Source organism: Schistocerca piceifrons, chromosome 3 (genome assembly GCF_021461385.2).
Source record: "Schistocerca piceifrons isolate TAMUIC-IGC-003096 chromosome 3, iqSchPice1.1, whole genome shotgun sequence".
Classification (NCBI taxonomy): domain Eukaryota; kingdom Metazoa; phylum Arthropoda; class Insecta; order Orthoptera; family Acrididae; genus Schistocerca; species Schistocerca piceifrons.
The window spans coordinates 583,104,769-583,129,304 of record NC_060140.1 but is presented as its reverse complement, the minus strand read 5'-3'; the positions used below and the strand labels follow the sequence as shown (position 1 = coordinate 583,129,304).

The 24,536-nt window shown below is 38.9% G+C and overlaps 1 protein-coding gene across 4 annotated transcripts in view; it reads right to left on the bottom strand.

Annotated features, from left to right (window-relative positions):
* LOC124789371 (transmembrane protein 237-like) overlaps window positions 1-24,536 on the bottom strand; it is a 69,678-nt gene that overhangs the window by 43,495 nt on the left and 1,647 nt on the right. For 2 of the 4 annotated variants that reach the window (XM_047256701.1, XM_047256698.1), the window contains exons 3-5: window positions 20,196-20,323; window positions 10,045-10,225; window positions 3,599-3,790 (exon numbers count right to left, since the gene is read on the bottom strand). In XM_047256701.1, the coding sequence (XP_047112657.1) occupies window positions 3,617-3,790; window positions 10,045-10,225; window positions 20,196-20,323 (483 nt within the window). In that variant the 3' untranslated portion in view covers window positions 3,599-3,616. Of the gene's footprint in view, window positions 1-2,899; window positions 3,522-3,598; window positions 3,791-10,044; window positions 10,226-20,195; window positions 20,324-24,536 lie in introns of those variants that run through there. The other 2 variants (XM_047256702.1, XM_047256700.1) reach the window with 2 other exon arrangements.

Below are 24,536 nucleotides of genomic sequence, written 5' to 3'. Positions count from 1 at the left end.
TATACAGCTGTGTTTGTAATGAAGGTAAAAATAAACCTAGATTCTCAGTGCAGTTCAGCAGAGTGCACTGTGTCTAATTGTGCACAGGACAAAACAACTTGTGTACACTGTTCTGTCTCGCAACATGCCTTGAAGGGTCACTTCAAGCTTTTACCATGTGTGCATTGTTACTTCACAGCAAGGAGGATTGTCAGCGTGGGAAGTTGCCTGCTGAATTAGTGTACAACATAGTTACATCTCTTTTAACACTGATCTGCTATTTTGATACACAAAACATTTAAGAGGTGCCTCATACTGGTCACCCTCTGTCAGTGACACTAACTGATGACCACTAGCTACAAACAGGTAGTACGTTCCACAAGAAGAACACAACAGAACTGTGAACTGCCTTTTTGGGGGCGACTGAGGGTACTGTGTTGATCCAGACAGTACACAACCATCTCCACATGAACAATTTGGCTTTAAGGACCCAACAAAAACAATAGTATAAACCTACCAAAACCAAGCTGCATGAAGGAGATGGGCAGGGCAACACTTGAAAGGTAACCTGGATCAATAACATCAGTTCTCCTCAGTGACAGAGGTGGGATTTGTCCTTATGACTATCACATAAGAATACAGGGGCACCAACCCATGTCCCAGGCATGCATTCCCAAAGGTCCAGTAGACAGAAGGGTCAGGTGATGTTTCACACAAGTAGCATGTACAGATGTCAGAAGCCTCTTAGCTCTATCAAGTATGATTTCAGAGTTGTAATGTTTCAGGACAGGATCACCTGACCTATTATCGAGTTCTACAGTCAACATTTCGATGACTGATTGGTCTTTCAGTAAGATAATGCACAAGTACACCATGCCTGCTTCATGAATATTTTGTCTAGGAGGGCAGGAGTCAAACGAATGGAAAGGCCTGTACTATATGTGAAGATAACCCTAACTGAGCATGTTTGTTTCCAAGTGACACATTCAGCATATCATCACAGGAAGCTGCTTCACATCAGTGTTCTTTGAATAAATTCTCATTCAAATCAGTTTTTGGTTATGTATGCTATAAGAAACATTAATAACTGTTAATCTCAACATTTCAAACAAAATGATTGTTTTACGTGTTTCGCCTAAATTTATGGACTATTTTCTGCTCTTTAATGATCTATCTTTCATTTTGTCACATACTGATATCAATATATTACAAATAGCTAAAAAAGATAATTCAGTTTAATGCTGGATCTTATTAAACTCCATGGTGGTTGCATTCTCCTTCAACAATCCTCAATTTAGTTTAATAATTCAATATTATATCACTAACATCAATATTTCAAAATAAAATTATTATGGATGGGTGATCACAACACAATGTTAAGCATGAGACATTTGTCTTTGTTCTCAATGCACTTTTTTCTGTGTTTACATTCCTCCTGGTGGCCTTCATCTGGATTACAGTACAGTCTATTTGTACTGTGTAAAAAGAACAATGAATTACCACATTACTAAATAAGAATACTGACATTATTCTTGAGCCGTAGATGGCAATGATTCTTTGGTAAGGCCCGGGTTACAAAATGAATCAAGGTTGAAGAATTTAAAAAATCAGTAGCCATGTATATGATAAAACTACAGGGTGATCTGCTCACCAAGTCATTTAGTAGAGATAAGGTATAATCTGGAGTATGAGAAAAACTTTTAACACAGCAAGAAAAGCAATTCTCCAACTTCTAACCATCCAAATGCATGTGGTACATAGAAAGCCACTTACCTGTGAGACTTCTATCAAATGTATGAGCCACATACCATACAGTAAAATGTGGTATGCAAAAACTATTCTTTCTGAGGGACCAAAGTGGGGAAAGCCTTCTACATACATGTAAGCAGCAACAAAAGAGCACCAAATGTCATTTCATACCATCACCTAACTTAGAGGAATTTCATCTTATAAAACTTATTATAAGAGCAAATGCAGGAAAAATTCTCTGCCAAGTGAGACTCATGATAATGTGAATTAGCCTGTGTTGGTAAGACAAGAGAGTTAGTAACATAAACTACACATCATATTTGATCAGTACAACAAATTGACAATGACAGGACATCACAATGAATTTTCTGGGTTTACATAACTTTGAAAAGGCAATATATTTACAAGAAGAAACTTATTGTTAAGGGAAGGACAGATGCCACCAAATTCATAAATTGGTTTCAACATGAACTGCAATGAAAGATATAGACCTATGTCATACTGGTTGGTAGTGATGGCCAACTGACTGCTCACCTGATAGCCACAACAAGCACAAAACTTTCTGCTGTAGTGTGTCTGATTTTAATTCAAGCTGACCTAAATTCAAATAATACAAAGGAAGAGCAGCTGATTTTACAGTCATGTTCATTATATGGGATGCCCATTTCTGGATATTTGTTGACTTATCTTGGAAACACAGCTACCTGAATGTTAAGAATAAGTTTTCCATTATGCAAAAAGCCTTTCCGTTAGCGTCTGCAGTTAACTTCTCTTGAAAATTTCTATGGCATTCTCGCTCTGATCAAACAAATCGTGGACGAATTGCAAACCCTAATTTGAACCTTTGGTACTGACTCTATTAAACCAACGTATAATGACCCCAGAGTGAGAAACAGTACTCAAGAATCAATACTCAAGAATTGGATGAGGTTAGTGTAAGTAACTTTTATGGAGGAATTCGCTTTGACTTCAATACTGCAACTGCCTTCCTCTTATGAAGTTATACTATATCTGTGAATATTGATAGCAACCCAGAAGTAAAAAATGGGAACAGTCCTACAACGAGGGGGTGCCAGAGAGTAGAAAGCCACACTGCCACCAACTCACCGTGGTCAATGGTTGGAACTATTTATTTAAACATTTCCAATTACATAACCTTTCAAATAAATGACATCATTTTGTACAAACTGCTTAAGAGATCTACTAAAATTATCTGAAAGGGCATTTATAAATATTTTGAAGAGTAATTGTCTGTCACAAGTACATTCTGTTTGGTAGGAAGTCTTTCAATCCAATCACATGCTTAGTACAATCTTCTGAAGGATGTATTTTGTATGTTTCGTGACAGTTCAAAACAGTGCTGAAAGCCTTCTGGAATGCAAGTGATGGGCATCAGTTGGTCCACTGTCTTCAGCCATTCCGACCTCTTATATCAACATAGTATATTTAGTTTGTAATGATTGTTGCTTAGAAAGTCATTATTGATTCTCACTGCAGAGTTCGTTAATCACTGAAATCATCATACAGAAGCATGAAATGCTCCATAATTCTACAAAAAGTTGATACCAGTGAAATTTTGCACATCTGTTTTAGGACCAATTATAGAAATGGGGTAAACTTGAATTTCCTTCACTGCTTCAGAAAACAATGGAAAATTGCATAAATCCTGACCTAATAAAATTTTACTAATCGTAATACAATAAGATTTCACTTCAAGTTATTCTACCATATACAAACCAGCATTCTTATACAAAGCCACTTCATTCAAAGACCTGCAAATGATTTTAAATAATCTTACAAAATACAATACTTTGTTCCTTTGCTTGCAAAATTTATTGTACACATAATAGCATTTAGTGATAGTACTTACACTCTGTACATGGTGATGTTAAGATGACGTAATATCAACTGCAGGCCTGAACTGCAGTTTTATGGTGCTGATTAAACGTGAGTGAAGTAATCCATGGTCAGGGTAGAGTGACACAATGATCCAACTACTAACTGCACCAATGCACCTCCCAAAGTGCAAATTCCGCCACAGGGAAAGACTTGCCTTCATGTCCTGATAGTGTGGACAAGGAAACAGAGTGAATACTCACTGAAATTATTTCCAATTTCTACAGAAATAACAAATGCTATAAACGTCTATGCACTCTGTGAATACCTTGTGCACCTTACCAAATATTTTCCAAGCAATTTGGTTTTAGTCTCATAAGAGCAAGTGACACAGAAGCATTGTGCAGCCATGACAAATAGTGTGTATCATTTATTGGTGCTATACATTGTTAGAATAATGAGTTTACATTAGGACATTCCAAATCTCTCCTCTAACAAGAACACAGATGTTCCTTTACATGCTATTCTCCTCAGCTTGTTAAATGATCTTAATGTCAGTGACATGGTCTAAGTCAGATCTCCATTCTTTTACAATGTCCCAACTCAAATATTTAAGAAATCATCCGAGAACATGTTTACAGTAAGTTTGCTTAACAAACTGATGAGCAAATTTATTTCTAATATTTCTTGAGAGACAAGTAATACAATCATAGGTGTTACCTATTATTATGTTAAAATAGTGCTATAATCATTTAAGAATGTATCACCTGAATAACAGAATTTCAGTAGTTTTCTTATCACTGTGTTATCCCATGCTAGGATAGAATGAGTAAGGGTAAACGCTCACACTGTCCATACAATAGACATACTCAGCAGTAACTGGGGACACAAAAAGATCTTTTTTGTGCAAGTGTGCCCCCCTACCCCACCCAAAACACACACACACACACACACACACACACACACACACACACAGAGCCAGAGAGAGAGAGAGAGAGAATCCCATCCACATAGCCCGAATCCACTAGTCCTACATTCTACAGTGAAATATCAGCATGAGCAGGTATGAAAAAGGATAAGTCAGTGGTGGAGAACGGCCTTGCAGTGCTGCTAAAATCTAAAACGTATGGCACATCTGGTATTCTGAATAGGTAGTTATTCTGTTTGTCCAAAGCTGCACAGAGCATTTTCCAGAATTCAGGAATTTCTGTGCTGCATAATTAGGTTTACAACAGATTCACAGACAATGTAATTGTTTGATGATAAGTTAATGGAGCTCACCATGATATTGTAGAAGTCATATATTGTCACAACAACAGATTGTATTTCAGTATTGGGTAAATGATAGAAAATTCATTTCTTGCAGGGAGATACTTTTATTTAATGTAACTCAAAATCAATTTTAGAAAATAAGCTATTATAGTAGCAAGTTTTTCTACTGTTGAGGAAGCTACTTAGGAGCTTGTTAAATCCTTCAAACAAGTGTCAAGATTTGTGATGTGTCACAGTCACCACAAAAACCACTGTTCTACTTTCTAGTGATTAGGTTTGCCTTTTTAAGTTTATTTTTTGTTTCTTTTCTCACACTGTTCCTTAGTCAAAGAAAAAGGGAAATGTATAGAAGGACACAGACTAGTCTTAACCATGCGGTGACGACAATTTGTTTCCACAGAACTCCATTATAGTATGTGTGGTGTGCGTACTGTAAGATCTTCGGTACACACACCATCTGATTATTTGACTTGTCGCTCTAATGAAGTAGGCGAGTGTCAGCTATATGACTCATGGTCTTATTGTGGCGTGTTTATCTTTTGCCATTAGGTCAGATGATAGAAATGCCACTTGCACGCTTAAGAGTAGCAGATTGAAGGTGACCAACTTTAAACAGAACTTGATTAATTTTCACACACACTTATTAAAATAAAAACAAGCATAGACATTACGTAACTTGATTCTGGATGCTGTTTACAATTGACAGTCTGAAGTTCCTTTGGTCTTGGTACGTTAATATTATTCTCACATATCTCTGATACTTGACAAAGTGTCTATACATTTATCTTTATGACTATGTACAGGAATATGATAATCTTCTTACGTGCAGACTGAAACTTGACTATAGACTGGTACAGACTAATGCAAACTGGTAGAGACTGGTGCAGACAAATGCAGACTGACTAATCGGAGGTCTGTACACTCGTTATAATACCTATCGCATTCATGTATCACTGTGCGAGTGTGATCCGCGAGGAGGAAAGGTTCTACGTTAGCAGCAATCTCATTGGCTGCGTTACATATTAATAAGTGGATCGGTGGAAGCAGAATTTGGTCCGTCTCTAAGGCAGCGCCATCTCGTAGTGCGGAGACAGACGAGCGCTGCGCCTGCGCTGTTGTGCTTAGCGGGGCACGCTCTAGTGGGAAAGTTGTGTATGCGCTGACTACGTGGAACTATGTACACAACAGTATGCTTTTTCCAGCAGTGCTTAGCATATCTTAAGAGATTTTTCATACACAGTTATCCTACACCATTTTTTTAAATAAAGATTGACATATTCCAATGTTAAATGCCCGTATCACATCAAAATTAATAATAAATATGACTTGGGGCCACCCAGTTACTGAGTAACTCAACATGGCTCAAGGGGCTTCAGTGCATGATACACCACATGCATAAGGGTACTGGGATACCCCAATTTCTTGAATTCTGGGGATGTAGATTTGGTCTCCAGCAGCCCTCCTCGGTTTAACACTTTGGGTCTTGAGCCATTGTGTGCAGATGTCTACCATAAAGACTGGCTGATTTTAACGTATTTTAAACTACTACAACCCATGAAAGGTTTCAGTTATAGCAATAAAATTACTCTTATTGAAAAACCTAAACTTTCTTGTTTAAAACCATATATAATACCCTTCTCTTGAATTAATACATACTTTTGACAAGCGTTATTATTATAACATTGTTTTTGAAAAAAGGAAAAATTGATCAAAGGTATATTCACTGTATTTTCTAGAAGGAATTTTTTTTTTTAATTTTACACAAAAATTGTAATTATGATGGATACAGTATGTCTTATCTACAGTAACCTCCTGTAACCATTTTAAGATGCAGTTTTGCTCTTTGTGTGGTAAATTTTGAAGCACAGCATTTTGCACAGTGCTACTTTTCATTCACTACACTGGTAGCTTGTGTCTTTCGCCGCACTTTTCCAGTCAAGTTTTTTTCCTCTCAGAGAACACAACTACACACAGTTTTTGTTTGTGTTTCTTACCTACTTCTGTCTCAATCTTTCCCAGGAAATAATTTCCAGTTGATAGTCTTGAGCATCCAGAGGGACCAGGTCTGGATTCAAGATCTTTGCTTTGTGCAAGATCTTTACAGATAACTGTCATGAAGTGAGATGTTGTGAGGTGTTTTCCAGTAACCTTACTGTATAATATGCAGGAAGTTACAATCGCCATTAGTATAACATGGAATGCCAACTTTCTCCACCACTTTACAGTTTGATGTTCAAATGTACCATATGACAATCGCTGATCTGACAAGTCAACACTGAACTTGTTTGTATTGTAGTCCACTACACAGGCTGGCTTTGACTTCTCTCTTCCTCTCTGACCAGTGAAAGTGACCATCTCAGCAGTGTGCCTTGTACTTATCATATGCACATTTCTTTTGTCCTTCCAACACAGTGCTAACATATTTCCTTTATGCCTGAAAATAAGTTCACCTCGCTGAAGGTTCAGATCTTTCATAGCACGAGGCAATCCCTGCCGAGATTTACTTGTTGTTCCCACAAGAGTAGTTTTTGCTGCTTCCAGTTCTGAAGCAAGTATTGGACTTGTGTAGAATCTGTCCGTAAACAACGAGTAGCCTTTTCGTGACAGATTTGCAAGCAATGTCTTTACCAGAGTCACCGTGTCAGAACTTTCACCTGCGTAAACAGAGAAATTCCAGATGTAACCTGTGTCAGATTCGGATAACATGTACAGTTTCATACCGTATTTATTTGGTTTTTGTGGCATGTACTGTTTGAAATACACATGACCTCGAAATTTACACAAGCCTTCATCTATTGTAATTTTTTGAGATGGTGTATACGCACGCTGGAAATTAGCACACACATTATCTAGGAGGGGTCTCATCTTTTGCAGTGGGTCATAGCCAGTTTCTCCTTTCCTCTTAGCTAAGGAATTATCACTAATGTGGAAGTTTCTCAAAATAGAAAGAAATCTGTCACGGCTCAAGATGTTTGGACAGAAATTACACGACACGACAGGGTTCTTGGACCAGTGCTCTCGTATACGTGGCCTCACACTTACACACATATGGACTACAATTGCCAGAAACTTCCTTATTTCTTTAGGTGTAACTCCTTTCCATTTTGATAATGAGCAGGTGGGTGAAAGGGAATTTGTGTTTCGTAATTTCCTGATGCATTGTTGAGCATACAGATTAGTTTGTTCCTTTATATGTTTCATCATACTGTCTGTCAGGAAATATGAAACAAATTCTAGAGGTGCACTGTTCTGGTCTCAACTGGCAACATTGCATATTCCGGATTGTCCTGAGAATAGACCGATATCTGGTGCACGATCAGTAGTCGTCCAACTTTCCTCGAAATCGGTGCGGCGCGCAGGTCTCGGCTTCCCCCTCGCCATCAGTCTCGCTCATTCTTCAGCCACAATATCGACAGGATTACTTGCTGCTGAAATGCTTGGACACCTGCTCTCCTCTTCTGAATCTATCAGAAAAGTAGTATTTGCAAATAAAATCATAATTACGTACTGAGAGTTTTTTCAGTGAAAATCTGAACAAAAATTATACATGTTTTTTGTCAGAATTCTTTACCTGAACTGACAGAAACTTCTTCTTGAACATAGTCCACATCATCATCATCATCAGATTAATCTATAATATCTTCCTCTGACAAATCAACGTCACTTTCTTCTAAATCACGATATAACTCGCAAGCAATTTCTTCGCCCGTCAAGCCACGCTTCACCATGTCGACGCTACTGAGACAACGCGGGAAAAAATCGCCGCTCACAAAACCCGACAAATAAAAAGGGAAACACACCCTTCCACAGCATGCCTGCACCATCTAGTGACCAATACTCAAACTACAGTCCATGCAGTGCCTCCCAGACAAGCGGGAGCCGTAAGAAAACACAAATGAAGGAAGGGGAAGAACGAGAACATGCGCCCGTAAAATTACGGGCGCCGGATTTTGGGCAGGCCGCGCACACCCGTATTTTTACAGGCATCGGCGCCTAAGTGTTAATATCATCATTGCCCCCCCCCCCCCCCCCCCCGTCACGCACAATATATACTCAACATTTTTTTCTATACTCCCCCCTCCCCAACTATATCTCCCACACTTTTTTCCTCAATCTCTTCTGCTTTCCTCTTAGTTCTAATTGGATTATCCATTTCATTTCTCATATCTGTGCAACCACCTGCTAAGAAACTTCAGGTTTCCCAAATCAGAACTGAATCAAGGCTAAGAACTCCCTAAAACCATCAGAACTTAGTGCCACCATGGAGTATGTGTAACCAATACGGAATGCTACAAACACTGTGAGCAATTCCTTCCGCCTCCTGGACCCCACCCTCTACCTTCAATTGAAAATAAGTGTCACACTGAATATACGAGGGTAATCCCAAAAGTAAGGTCTCCTATTTTTTTTATAAATACATAGACCTGTTTATTTCTAAAATGGTTTACATCAGTTTACAGCTGGAACATTTAGCTATTTTTCGACATAATCACCATTTCTGTCGATGCATTTTTGTAGACGCTGTGGCAGTTTTTGTATGCCCATGTCATACCAGCTCGCCGCCATGCTGTTCAGAAAGTTATGAACCTCTTCTTTCACCTCGTCGTCGGAGCTGAATCGCTTTCCGGCCAAATGTTCTTTTAACTTAGGGAACAGGTTATAGTCACTGGGTGCCAAGTCAGGACTATAGGGCGGGTGGGTGATTATGTTCCACTGAAACTGTTGCAGGAGAACAACGGTTTGCAGGGGTGAGCGTTGTCATTGAGAATGTGTACGCCCTTGCTCAACATTCCTCTTCTCCGGTTCTGAATTGCCCGTCTGAGTTTTTTCAGAGCCTCACAGTACCTGTCAGCATTAATTGTGCTCCCAGCGATTCACCTCTGATGACGAGGTGAAAGAAGAGGTTCAGAACTTTCTGAACAGCATGGCAGCGAGCTGGTATGACACTGGCATACAAAAACTGCCACAGCTTCTACAAAAATGCATCGACAGAAATGGTGATTATGTTGAAAAATAGCTAAATGTTCAAGCTGTAAACTGATGTAAACCATTGTAGAAATAAACAGGTCAATGTACTTATAAGAAAATAGCAGACCTTACTTTTGGGATTACCCTCATACATCACAAAAAGTAACCTTATCAACTGTATATTTTCAATACATCCAAATGTATATCTAGAAGACCACAACATATACTTATTGTACATACAGCATCATCTTTCCACATGCCAGTTGAATTATGATGGTGGTAGGCAAGTTGTTCATCCCAGTAGCTGGTGACAACAGTTGTTACCAAAGTGCACAAATACAGTAGCAGCAGCAAAATGTCTGGAAAATGATGAAGGCACAACTTCCTTGCATGGAGCCCACACATTTGTGCAACATCACACCTGTAATATGAACACTGAAGTTATCTCAACTCACCAATGGTGTTTAAGTCATCAAAATAACTTAATTTTGTCAGCATTTATAAAGCAATGAGTACCTATCTAAGGAGGTTACAGTGTGACATTTTTACTGAAAGGTAAATAATAATATTGTAATTTCACATAACCACAACAAGCAGTCCATCTAAAGACAAAATAATACATAGATTCTTTTTTTTACAATCTTTGTGTCACATGTTTTCAAATATTCAGTTGCATTTGATATAGTTGCTGTCACTCCATTGTCAATTATATGTCATTTAGTTACTTTTGCTTTAATTACAGCCAGTTCCAAGACTTACTCTGTATGCTATGTACCACCATAATCTTCTCTAGTTGTAACTCCAGACAGGTAAAATAGCTTCCGTGCTACTGCAAGCTATTCACAGCTGCTTGAAATTCAGTCTTAAAACATTCTGGCAAATTTTGTAATAACATAATGGTATTCTGGCAATGTCATAAATGTTAACAATAAGACGAAAGACAGAAATGAACAAGAATGAGTGCACTGTTGCACATACCTGATAATAACAAAGAAAGAAGCCCAAACCTTCCATAAAAATTAGCTTGATCTAAAGGAAATTCTAAATTTGTTATACATACTGGTAATCAAACACGAATCTTAGAATGGAGTGTGCTACAGGGGTGTGAACATTAGAAGGTAGCTGTGTGAAGAATTTTGTGCAGAGAGAGAAGGAGAATATTTTGTCACAGTGCAAATTTCCTTTGTATCTCTGAGCCACACCTCACAGTCTACCCGTTGCCAACTCTGGTAACTGGCAATGCTGGCATGAGCACTACACTCAACCATTGCTCCCACTTTCAACACTCCCTAGTGGAATTTATACACTCAGAAAACTACCTTTCATTCTTCTTAACATACTACTAGTCTTGTTGCTGTATGCACCCATACTGAACACTACAGTGGCTTAGTAGTGCCACCATATCTAAAAAATATGAAAACATGCTAAATTTTCTATGTACACCCCAAAGCACTTGCTACAAGCCAACATGGCAGATTAAGGCCACTGATTGGAGTGTCATGTGGTACGCTGCTTCTTACCCGTGCACATCGCCCCACCATCTGCCTCTTATGCACACACCGCCACAGTACCAACGTTTTACAAACAAAACTAAACTACACCCTCCAGATAGGGAAGAAATAGAAATAAAAAATGATTTTGGTGTAAAAATAAAGTTTCTTTACTTCACCATATGTCTTGAATGATCAGCAGAAACAGGAATGTATATGTAACTCTTAAGCAATAAGGATGGACATGCCAAGATGGATGACTGAAATTTAGAGTACCGACATTTGAAGCCGAACGATTCTACTGCCGCCAACATATGCTGCGAATAAAGACCATGAAGTTAAGATACAAGAAATTAGGGCTTATACGGAGGCATATAGATACGGTAGTCTTTTTTTCCCCTCAATCTATTTGCGAGTGGAATTGGACAGGAAATGATTAGTAGTGGTACAGGGTACCCTTCACCACACATTGATTGTACAATAGCTTGTGGAGCATCTATATAAATGTAAATGTAGATTCTTGAGAAGGGCCAAAAGATGACGTCATAAAATCCTATCATTTGGATACTTTATCAATAATGGAACTTCATTAAAAGTTGTAAGGAGTTGGCTACATTTATGGCAGTTGAGCAACATGAGCAGAAGAAAGGAAAGGACAATGTGGATAGAAGATGGAGTAATGGAAAAATAGGAAACAAAAAAGAAGTGGGATTGAAGTTGTTACACTCCTCACTCTCCTTGTTGACCAATATGAAAAAAGACACACAAGTAGATAAATAAAAATAATAACAACAACAACATACACACCTGAATGGCATAATATGTAAAATAAGTGAAAGGCAATGAGTGACCTACAGATGACTGATGTGTTGCACATGGAAACACGCACAAGTCTTGGCGTGGCTATGGGCATGTGTCTTTGAGTGTCTATGTAGTTGTGTGTGTGAATGCATGTACTTGTTCTAAAGAAACAGCAAAAGACAGTAAAAATAATTTTCTGTTGTGTGTTTCCTTCTGTCTCAGGTTCTTTGGCCGACATTCGTCTGATGATTTTAATGACGTTTCGCCAGCATGAGTGGCTGGCATTGTCAAAGCTTCACCCTCCATTGCCGGTGGTGGACTGGAGCCGAGCTCATGGCCGCAGACTATATGTACCTGGCGTGCCAACATCCGAGGGCTTCTCTGCGGTCATTTCCGGTGCGGTTCTCCTCTTGCTACCTGTGACGGTCGTTTGCTGCAGTAAGGGAAGCCAGGATCCATTTACCTTAAGGCTTTCCCCTTTCTTGTTGAAGCTGTTCCTGTGTTTGTGTATTTCTACAGCTTCTCTAAACAAGCGGGTGTGATAGTGCTTCTCTACAGCCAGAACTTCCGTGTCAGAGAATTTTATTACAGGGTCGGTCTCACTCAGCGCGTGCTCTGCCACGGCCGATTGTTTAAAGAAGCTGTAGAAATACACAAACATGGCAACAGCTTCAACAAGAAAGAGGAAAGCCTTAAGGTAAACGGATCCTGGCTTCCCGTACTGCAGAGAACGACTGTCGCAGGTAGCAAGAGGAGAACTGCACCGGAAATGACTGCGGAGAAGCCCTCAGTCATTGACGTGCCAGGTACATATAGCCTGCGGCTGCGAGCTCGGCTCTAGTCCACCACTGGCAATGGAGGTTGAAGCTTTGACAATGCCAGCCAATCGTGCTGGCGAAACGTCAGTAAAATTATCAGACGAACATCGGCCAAAGAACCCGAGACAGAAGCAAATAGCCAGTTTGTCAACAACTGGCCACGAAAGCGTTAACAATTTTGAATAATAATAATAATAATTTAATAAAACTGAACAGTAATTTGCAATTAGGGAATGAAGCCTTCACAGAAATTGAAGTTTTATTTGAATCTCATGGCATAATTTTATTACTATAACTCAATATTAGGGTACATCATCAAAGGGTATAACAAACTAATTGTGATATTCCAGTTAATTGTGTTTAATGAACTCCACCCAACCAATTGTCAAATGTCGGTAATTAAGAAACAACCAATAATCGACAAGGAGAGGAAACTATAAACTGTGAATAGTTGTGATTTTCAGAAAAAATAGGCCTCATGCTAAAATGAATGATAACAATACTGATACTACGTGTATGTGAAAGATCTTGAACACAGACATAAAAACAAATTAAACTGGTGAGGGGGTGGGACATCAAGACAAAAAGAATACATGAGAATTTCAAGAAGCAATAGAAAGTTGAGAAATAAATTTACAGTATGTTCATGAGAAAACAGAATGAAACATGCAACCATGTTATGACTGAACAATTCAAGCTTAAATCAGTAGTCGAAACATTAAAATCCGAGTGAGACAAAGATCACGTGCGCATTAAAACCACACTTGAAGGTGGATGAAAAAAATCTATGGACACAGCAGAGAGATAGCTATAGTCTTATAGAGTGTGTTAGTTATATTGCATTACACTGTGACCATACCAACCATGGAGTACTCCCGTACAATTGTCAAACTATGTTATACCACAAAACAGTGGTTTATCCAGTCTACCTGAAATGGTAGACTAGAGTTTTAATTGACAAAAATTACTTTATTTTCAGACTTGGTTACACAATGTATGATGTCTCATAAGATGCTATTGAGCGAGCTCTATCCAGACTGATGTAATATTTTTCGCCACTTTTTATTTTGGGTTCACAGGATCTTCTGTCTGGTGTATCCCTTGGAGCTGCAGTTGGTAATGGCTTTCTGCTGCACTTGCTCCGAAGTCATAACATAATATTGACTACTGCACCCCAATACTGCTCATAGCCCAATGAATACCTCAAACAGAAGGTGCACAAAACCTTCTCAACACCGGCATTCATAACTAAGCCAAGACAAATGCTGTGTTCAATACATAAATAAACCACGAGTCTACAAAACTTACCAAACATTAGTAGCTACAACAGCAACACCATAACTCTATACATTCACTCAATGATACACAACATTAGAGTGCACAAATTTTAGCATGTTAACAATCACATATATAATAAAGTTACTGGAGTCTCAAAATTTCTGCACCCTTCAATGATTCCACCACCGAAACAACTGAATCCCAAGAGAGTGATGTGTTTTGTACAGGTCCAGTCTCCAGTACACTAAATCAGCTCTTGTGTACAGGTGATTTACAGTACAGAATGGGATAACTCTTCCCGATTGACCTCCTCCTGCCCCCAGACCTCAACCTCATCAACAATATTTGGATAGAAATGAAACAGACAATGAAAGGGAACTGATTTAATCCTGTACCACGAATGTGAGTTCAGTTCTGAAGCTTCAGAATAGGTGGCAGTCTCTTTCTAACAAAATGCAGATAGTTATAAACTGGCATTTCCTGACAGACTATCACAAAACTTAATCATATGATTAAATTTCAATAAATGTGATCATAGAAATGAGCACGAGTTTCCTTAACCTGATTAAATGTATGACAACTAAAAAAAACAGGTGAAGAAAACACCAAAGAAACAAAAGCACACTAACTATTCTACAGGTTACATCTTCAATCTGAGCACTAGCTTGCAGCACTAATCACAATGAGTTCTGTGTGTGGCGAGCCACAGCTATTTTTCATCTTTTGTACCATTTTTTGTACTCAGATGTGACACATATATCGCTAACAAAACTTGAGGATCATTTAGGATAAGGAGGTCGGAAGTAATAGGGGACCAGTGTATTATTGTGATGTGCGTCCGTAGTTTGATATCCAGAGGAAACTTGGCAGTTTCCTTGAACTGTGCTCTGGAAACAGTGTGACAGTTGCAACAGAACACATTTGAACCACTTCTGGTTAGGCTCAACTACATGTGCACCTTTGTTGGACAGGCAGTTACGAGGATGGGGGCTGCTTGTGCACAACGAAGAGATAAGGATGGAAGTGAAAATGTAAAATTCAAAGCACTCCACACTGATAAGAAAACCAGTATGAGCTACCAGGAACAGTTATGTTACAAATGCGCGAAACCAGGACATTTCATAAGTGACTGTCACCCTTCAGGAAAGAGCACAGATTCTAGGGCACATGGTGGATGTCATCAAGGAGGTGATCGTGGCAGTTGGTAACATGGGCAAAGCAATCAGCATTGCCAGTTCAACATGCCAGGAAGTGCAACAAGTCAACCGTAACTTGTTAGTGTGCCAAAATTCCACCCGTGCCAACCGAAACAGATAAGTTTTGATGACATTAGATACAAATAAACAAAACAACCATGCATTACACACAGACAGAGATCACTGCACTCCCACTGCAAGGCAGTCACTATCTTAATACTCAGCATGTGCTCCACATGTAAGAACAGGCTACGTAAATGGTATGATACTTGCTATATTTAAACTCAGTGGAGCCATCAGAAAAAAACTATTCACATGAAAATGAACCTAAAGCACACTACAACCATCTAGAAAGTTTTTGAACATATAAAATAAAGTTTTCTGCTGCTCCTCTGCCCATGTCCATACTGCTTCTTTCTTTAATAACTTCAATAGGTGAGGTGATGAAAGACTCTGTCTGATGGTGAAACAACGATAAAACTCATCAAGCCCTAAATACGCTTTCAACTGTTCTTGACATGTTGTTACAGAGAAGCTTTCAGTTGATTCATGCAACAGTTCACTTTACCCAGAGAAGACCGCAATTTCTTTAAGTTTTTTGGGGCCAGAAGCTTCTCGAGTGCATCACTCCATGTGAACCATGGATGAAGGGCAACAAGCCGATTCCATATCCAGAAAACAAATGGCACAGTGTCCCACCACAGACTGTTAAAGGGACAAGCCTACAGAATAGGTTTCCAGATATGCGAACAGCTTGAAGACTTCTTAGATAACAGAACCCAGGGCATTGCAGTCGACAGCAAGTATTCATCAGAGACAGGAGTATCATCACAAGTGCCACGGGGAAGTGTGACAGGACTGCTCTTGTTCACTAGATACATAAATGATATGACTGAAAGGGTGAGCAGCCATTTTCTGATGATGCTGTGGCATACAGGAAAGTTTTGGTGTTGAGTGGTTGTAGCAGTATACAAGATGACATAGACAGAATTTCTAGCTGGTGTGATGAACGGCAGCTTGCCCCAAACGGGGGGAAAAAAGTTAATGCAGATGAATACGATCTTGTAATGTCTGACTATGGCATAAATAGTATGCTGCTTGACACAATCATGTCAATTAAATATCTAGGCATAACACTGCAAAGAAATATGAAATGAAGTGAGCACATAAGGACTGTAGTAGGTGTGGCAAACTGTCAACTCCAGTTTAATGGGAGAATTTTAAGAAAGTGAGGTTTATCTGTAAGGGATAACAAATACAGAAGATGTATCCCCATTATCTAAAGTGACCTTGATTTCGACAAGATCTGGTTCATGCAAGACGGAGCTCAGCCCCATCGAACCAATAGAATGTTAGATGTCCTGGTGGAGCATTTTTGGGACTGCATTCTGCCTCTGGATTACCCAGAGGCCATTCGCATGACCCTCAATGGCTGCCATGTTCTCTGGATTAGGACACATGTGGGGCTATATTAATGACATGGTGTACAGCAGTAACCCCAAAACCATTGCTGAGCTGAAAACAGCCATTCAGGAGGTCAATGACATTCCGACACTTCAGTGGGTCATGCAGAATTTCACAATTCGTCTGTGCCACATCATTGCCAATGATGGCAGGCATATCAAACACGTCAAAACCTAAACCTGAATATCTGTAGTGTTGTTGACCTGTTGAATAAAGAGTGTGCATGCCATAGTTTGTAACTATTTTTTTTTCACATAGTTCAATAACTGCCACCCTGTAGAAGTAGACAGAGGTCAATGTGCTCTGCTGGCAGTGTGATCCCTTTCATGCCTGACATATGCCCCAAATACTGCACAGACAGTGCAAAGAACTTTCATTTCTCCAGATTTCAATGGGGCACTATCTTCAGCAGCTGTTGAAATAGTGTTTGTACATTTTGCATGTGCTCTTCCACAGTAGCCTCCATCACCCAAATGTCACCCAAGTAGTTAACACAGTTTAGAAAACTGCGAGTTAAATGCTTCATATATTCTTGGTGCTAAGGCTGCCCCAAAAGGCAACCTCTTGTCTCAATACACTCCAAAAGACATATTCATTACCAGTATTTTCCACATTTCAGCATCTACAGATTGCAAATATGCATCCTCCAAACCGATCTCTGAAAAACGACGCCCCCCCTCCCCCCCATCCTGCTAACTTTGCTAAAAGTTCCTCACGCCAAAGGATTGGGTAGATATCGATCTCACTTTGTATGTTAATCTTCACCTTAAATTCACTGCGAATTCTAATAGATCCATTTGCTTTCTTCATGATGTCTATGGGAGTTGCCCACTGACTACATGAAACTGGCACAATTACCCCCAGTTCCGTAACCTGTCTAACTCTGCCATTACTATACCATACACTGGGAACAGAGCTGGCAACAATTTAGTCATAGCAAACTACTTGTGTGAAATGTGTGTTTCAAAAGTCTTTGGCCTGATCCAGTGTTGATCAGAATAACTGCTGATAATTCTCTAATAATGATTCTAAATCCTGGAATGGTATCAATCTGGGTACCAGGTTCACCTCATGCAATTTTTGGAAACAAAATGTGGTGAACACATCTAAAGCAAAAATATTTACATCCGATGGTGAACTTATAAACAACAAAGCTATTTGTCATTTCATATTCTTTTATTCTGCCCACATATACCCTTGCAAAGATATTTTGCCAGATATATGAAATAACCTACTGCTGCGGCATCTGCAGATAGGGAGCCCAAACACTGATAGTTCACCTGTCACTACACTTCCCATATTGGTTGACCTGCAATCACACTTCCACAATATGAGTCTGAGAGCAGATATGCTCACTGAGTGTTTTGCAAGTTACGAGTTGTTTCACATATGAGAGTCAGCCTCGTTGCCTCTTTTGCAATGCACTACCCAGGTAGGTAGTGCCACTAGGTGGTTGCAAAGAAATACAGTACGTTGCTGAAGAGAGAGAGTGGACAACAGCAAGCTGTACACAAATCCAAAAAGACAAACAGAGTAAAATTCAGTTGTGAAACCAAGAATTGTCAACAGGGTGCAAATTAAGCCTGAATAGCCAATCGAAAGAATAACCAGGAGCAGGTATGTCACTGCATGTGAATAGCAATGTCAGTGACCAGAAGGTGTTCGATGTGTCAAGATAACTGACTGAGGAAATCAAGCACACTTTTCTCATTGCCTATGTCTCCAGACGGTCTTGCCAACTGATGCGGTGTCCGCACCCCTCATGGTCTGGCTGTGTAACTGTACAACTCCGATGGCCAATGCCAATGCATTCATCTCTATACAGCAATCATTCTGTCATTTTTATCCTTAGTTTGACTGCCAGCTGATGAATGAAGCCCAAATTCCTATCACTGACATACCTTACAATCTGTTTAGAGACACTCTTAGTAATGCAAATTGGTACTCTTGATGATTGCTCCAGCTATGTAACAATAGGAAATTACTTGTTGTAGTCATTGTTTTTTTTCTAATTACTTTAATTAGTAACACTCAGCTAAGAACAGTTGCTTCATCAAACCATAAAGTAAATAGCTTTGTGGTAGACTGCACTCATTTCCAATAGTTAGATGACACATCAACTTACAAAATCAACATGAGAGTCAATGTTCAAACCAGTTATTCATTAGTGGGTGAGTTGAAATTAACAAAAGTATTATTCAATAGCAAAAGAAGCCATTCGAAGGTCAGAAATTCCCCTGACGATTACAACTTCGTAACTCAATATAAATGTTCTTCTAACATAAAAGGAGTCATTAGTATGAAACTATCAGAACTAAATTTGTAGAAACGAAATGAACTGCTGCACACTCCACAGAAACAAGTGCTTAACTTATATTAGCAAATTTCCACCTCAATCTATGGTGTAGGTTCCAATCTGAGCACCTGAACACAATTTTTAGATACACTTTAATCCAATATGCAAGTTACAAATTTGGGAATATGACTCCATAAGGTACGATCTTGGTATTCTAAAGCCTGCCTTCTACAAGGGAGCCATATATTTTCATTACTTCCTGGAGCCAATGAGTCATGACTAAGGCTTTATTCTTTGTCCATCATAACTGCTTTCAGTGTGAGTATATATCAGAACATCATGGATTGTGGGATGCCAAGAATTGTGTGGTGAACAACTGAAGCCTAGCCACTGTTTCATGTGATACACACTTCAAGTAGGTTTTTCTTGCCCGAAATGATAATAAATGCAGCCCATGTTTATGAGAAGATGGCTGATGACTAGGAACTGATGGAAACTGCGCAAGATGGTTTTCTTGATTTGAGAGCAAGAGAGAAGCTATGGCCAACATGGGCAGCTCCCACAACAGATTAGCTTACACAAATTCAATGATAAGAATCAGTGTGTCTGTGCTGTCCTCTTAACAGGAATGATTGAAATTCATTTTCTCAATCCAGCCACTGACTTTTGCAGTTACTCAATGCCAATTCAGAACAGATATCCATCAGTTCATCAGTGTGTTGCATTTCATTTTTTGCTCCTTTTCAAATATTACTGATTTCACTGTCAACACATATTGATATACTGCTGATTTATTTTTTGCTTCTTTCTGTGTCACATTCCTACACATTCTTCTCCTTAGTTCTTACTTGGCCTCCAAAATAAAAAATCTACCATTTCACACAGATATACGTTTCACACTACTCTTGGTGTCTCAACCTGCTTATTCGAATTCTTGCAATTTGCATGTGGTTTGTGCCAAAATAGAACTAACAACAAATTAAAAATCTAGCTACAGTTAATCACATGTACACATCATTATAACAAACAATAATGAAATTGTTCTTACCTATCAAGTGACGAAATAACACAAACCACAGTAAGAAAATAAAACATTGATTGTGCAGGTCTTGAAAAGTTGTCATATACATTAATAAATTCTTCTATCTCTACTCTGGTCCATCCAATGCTCACAACCTGCAACAGAGAATATATTGCTGCAACCACAGACTTACATAAAAATTGAAAACACAGACTACTGCTGCTCATTGATCAGATGGCAACTGATTTCCTGTTCCTGTATTGTGCAAGCTGGAAGTTGGCACATCCCAATAATCTATTTAAAAAGTGCAGCTTAACTTCCTTTATATATCATGAGATAGCAAGGTGTTACTTTGATGACTCTGCTCCAGGTATATTATTATACTATACAGTCACATATCAAGTGAAGTTTTACTGAAGCTGAAATTTAATACAGAAGCCCAAGCTCACAGCAAGAAGAAGAATATATTTGTTGAAGAAATATAAAATTCAAATCAAAGCTCACAATTTGGTTGTGGGTATTAGAATTTTGCTACAGTATTTTCTTTTTATATTCACAAATACATAGGATGCATATATTACAGCAATAATAGACAGAGCACTCTTCAATGTTGGGTCCTAAACCACTGATCTTCATTTCTTTTAATATCTTAATGTTAAAAAAACCTCTCACAAGACTATGGTAACTTAAATGCTACCATGAACCTCTACCTTGCTTTTAGCTAAATAAGTCAACAACTTTACTTTGGAGATTAAAGTGCTCTCTAGAAGTGGTACACTCTTCACTTTCTCCAGCCTGTCAATGAGTCTATTCAACTATAGCTGGCATACTTTTCTTTGTTTTTTAGGCTCCTCAGTCTTGAAAGGCAGAAATTACAACACTTTAGAAAAATAATGCATTTGGCAATTCTACAATGTGGTGTCAAAAGAAAAGTCAAAGTTACCACTGTTTACATTACTCGTCCACTTCAGTACTTTTTTTATACACAAGTTTTATGAAGCAATTCTAGTTCTGTGGTTTCCGAATTTTTCCTGAAATAGATCATATACGGTATGAAGAAGTCTTTGATGAAAGGCTGGATCACTGGGCACAATGCACAATACTTCTACAACACACCACATGTTCTCAATGATAACTTAGGCTGTTACTATTGAAATATTATGCACACATGGTTTCTCACTGAAGCAACAAATGCCAGCTCCTGCAGTTTCAGTTTTGATTACTTGAAAGATTGCAATTTATGATGCCAGGTTTTACTCAGCAGGTGCACAGTATGAAGCAGAATATCTGAGTTCCATTTGTTATTGACAATATTATATGAAGACACTCCTCTTATACTTATAGCCCTGTTACGAGAAGAGATGCATAGGGATGCTTCTTGTATTCCCTTCTACACTCCGCACATAGATGTTTCTAAGGCTTGTGGCTTATAACTGAAGATAAGGGCAATGTGGTGCAACCCTGCATCACCATTCCCTCAAAATTCCAACAACATTTTCACTCCCATATATTATCGTGGAAATGTCTGCTTTAGCCAACAGGATGTGGATGAACTTTATTGACTGAAGCTCCAAAAAACACTGCAGCCTGAATCTTGAGTGTGATCATAAAAACATTTTATTGTATGTGGCTTACATCTAATTGGAAAAACAGTAAGAATTTGTCTTAGATTAAGAAAAATTAAATCAGAATTTACTAGTGTGTTTCAGACCCAAAGAAAGGTTTAAAATTACAAGATGCATGAGGCTGGCTACAGGTAGGAAATCTATGGGGTGCTTCCATGTCATCAGAGGCAGAGAACTCCATGCCTGCAAAAGAAATGTTTGCCATACCAATGACACCTTACCAGTTACTCGAAAGTAAGAAAATCAGTATGAACATGGCTGTCATGGTATATTGGAATGTTGGTACTTCACAAACAACAAGTGCAGCACTTTGGAATTAATTGTATTTAATTAACTTTCCCAGGACCGAGTAATGATAAGTCTAGGTGGGATTTGTTGCATGCCAGCAACTGAGTTGCTGAGTGCCCATAATGCTGTTACAGAGATTGGTAATGGTGGAAAAGTATTATTTAAAGAACACACTCTTGAGAAAGTTTGTAAAAAGCTATTGTCTTGTATTCTTAATAATTCCCATTGTCACTTCATGAATAACATTCCTGTCATATTCACAGTGTGTTTCACATAGAGAACCCTTAAGTGGCCTATGCAAATGGAAATCTAGAGCGCCGGGTCTGGGCTATAGGGTAGGTGTGGCAATGATGTCGAATCTATTTTGGTGATGTGTTTCTAGGTTCTGAAGGCTTGTGTGTGTTATGTATTATCATTTTGGAGCAAGATTTACTTTGGGTTATTGTCAGACTCAGCATTTCGGAAGCATTTTTTTACTTAATTCAGCCTTCACACATGCCTGCAAATTAATGGCTGGCCATTTTGGCAACATATCCTCAAAAATGATGTCATCATTATCCCAAAAATACTGTCATCATGACTGCCAGCAGAGGGACCTGTCTTGAATTTCATCTTTTTTGGTGGCTGCGAATGGTGACTCTCCACTGAGTGCCTTTTCATTTCCAGTTCAATGTGATGCGCCAAGGTTTTGTCACCTGTAACGATCTGTAACAGAAATGCCTTTCTGTTGGCCTCAAACTGCTCTAACAGTTAAGGTTTAATGTTTTTTCTTTGAATCTTGGGGGCTGTAGTTACCATTTTGTGGAACCTATCATGATCAGACATTTGAATACCTCAGTGTCTCAGTAACTGCACACACATTTCCAATGCTTACCAATAGCTTTAGGCCAACAGTCGAGTTGTTATATGTCAGTCTGCACAAATAATGGTATCAGCATGATTCACTATGTCAGGATCAGTGGCTATGACAGGTTGTCCTGAACGTAGCCAGTTATGGCACTCAATTCCTGCACTTGCTGACATTTTAAATCTCTCTAGTCACCGCCCGAAGTACTCCTATTAACTGCATCACTGTAATAAAGTTTATGGATGTTTGCTACGTTTTCTTGTCGTGTGATGAAGATTTCAATTACAGCTTTTTGCTTGTATCGAGTGTCTTGCATAGATGTCGTTTTCGTTCACTATGGCTCCACCGTCTACTGGAATTGTTTGAAACTTCACACACGTGAAGAAGAAACATCAAACTTGTATCACATGGAAGCACGTTTTCCTGCATACATATTAATGGCTTAAAAATTGTGTTATTATTCATTGAACAATCTTCACATATTTCAGAAGTAACAGCCAAACACACATACACGTGGTATGTCAATGGAAGCTACCTAGGAATTAACAGCCACAAACCATGCATATCCAACTCTTTACAATTCAGTCACGTAGAAAGTGCAATGCGTGAAATCTCCAATAATTTCTAGTCATACCACAGCAAATTACCTCATGAGCTCCTGGGAAGTTATGTTCATATGTGGCATCAACGACTGGATTGAAATATTCTTTCCAGTCTCTTGTGGATCAGCCTTGAGTTCAAACTAAGGACTGCAGACTGGGCTGTTCCGACACTGCCCCATGAGGCTAGACTGCCTTAAAGGTGCACAACAGCTCACCAACATGCAGGTATAGGCAGTATAGGAGACCCCACCAGGTAACTGTATTTCACATGTTCTGAACATGCACAAACCACTCGTCCAATGCAGCCTATAGCCACTAGGCCAGGACCGTACAATTGTTTAGCCTACATCCAACTTCCAGACTGTTGTTTTTCCACTTATGCCCACCTTTGCCCATGAGACTCAGCTGCTCAAGGAAGGCAAGCAAGCTGGAACAGCCTACAGTAAACAGGAAGCCAAAATACTGAATCACACAAGTAAAAACCTACACATCATGATACTAACATAAACCAATATCCGACCACCAAATGCACACCAAAGTAAAGGACACTGAAACAGGGACCCTCAGTACTGAAAATAACTAATACTGCATCATGTAAACAAGTCACCCTCATGACATTGCATGTTGATAAGAAGCTTCTCTCAAAGAATCAGCACAGTGAACTAGTGTGAAACGAATTGCTGGTGTCACACACAATATCTTGTACATAGTAGATGCAAGTGAACAGGTAGAGTCCATCTCCCTAGATTTTCAAAAGGTGTTTAACATTATACTACACTGTCAACAAGTGTCCAAGATGCAATTGTACAGTGTATATGTGGACATTAAACAGAAATGTAAGTAACAATGGGTATGCCCCAAAAACAGGGTCAACAGCACAATGGACTATTTACAGATGACACACTTATATACAAGAGAAGTACCGTAACTGTATAATCTTAAGAAAATTCAAAACAAACTTAAACAGTAGTTATTTTTGGCAGCTGTACTGAATGCCAGCTTTCTT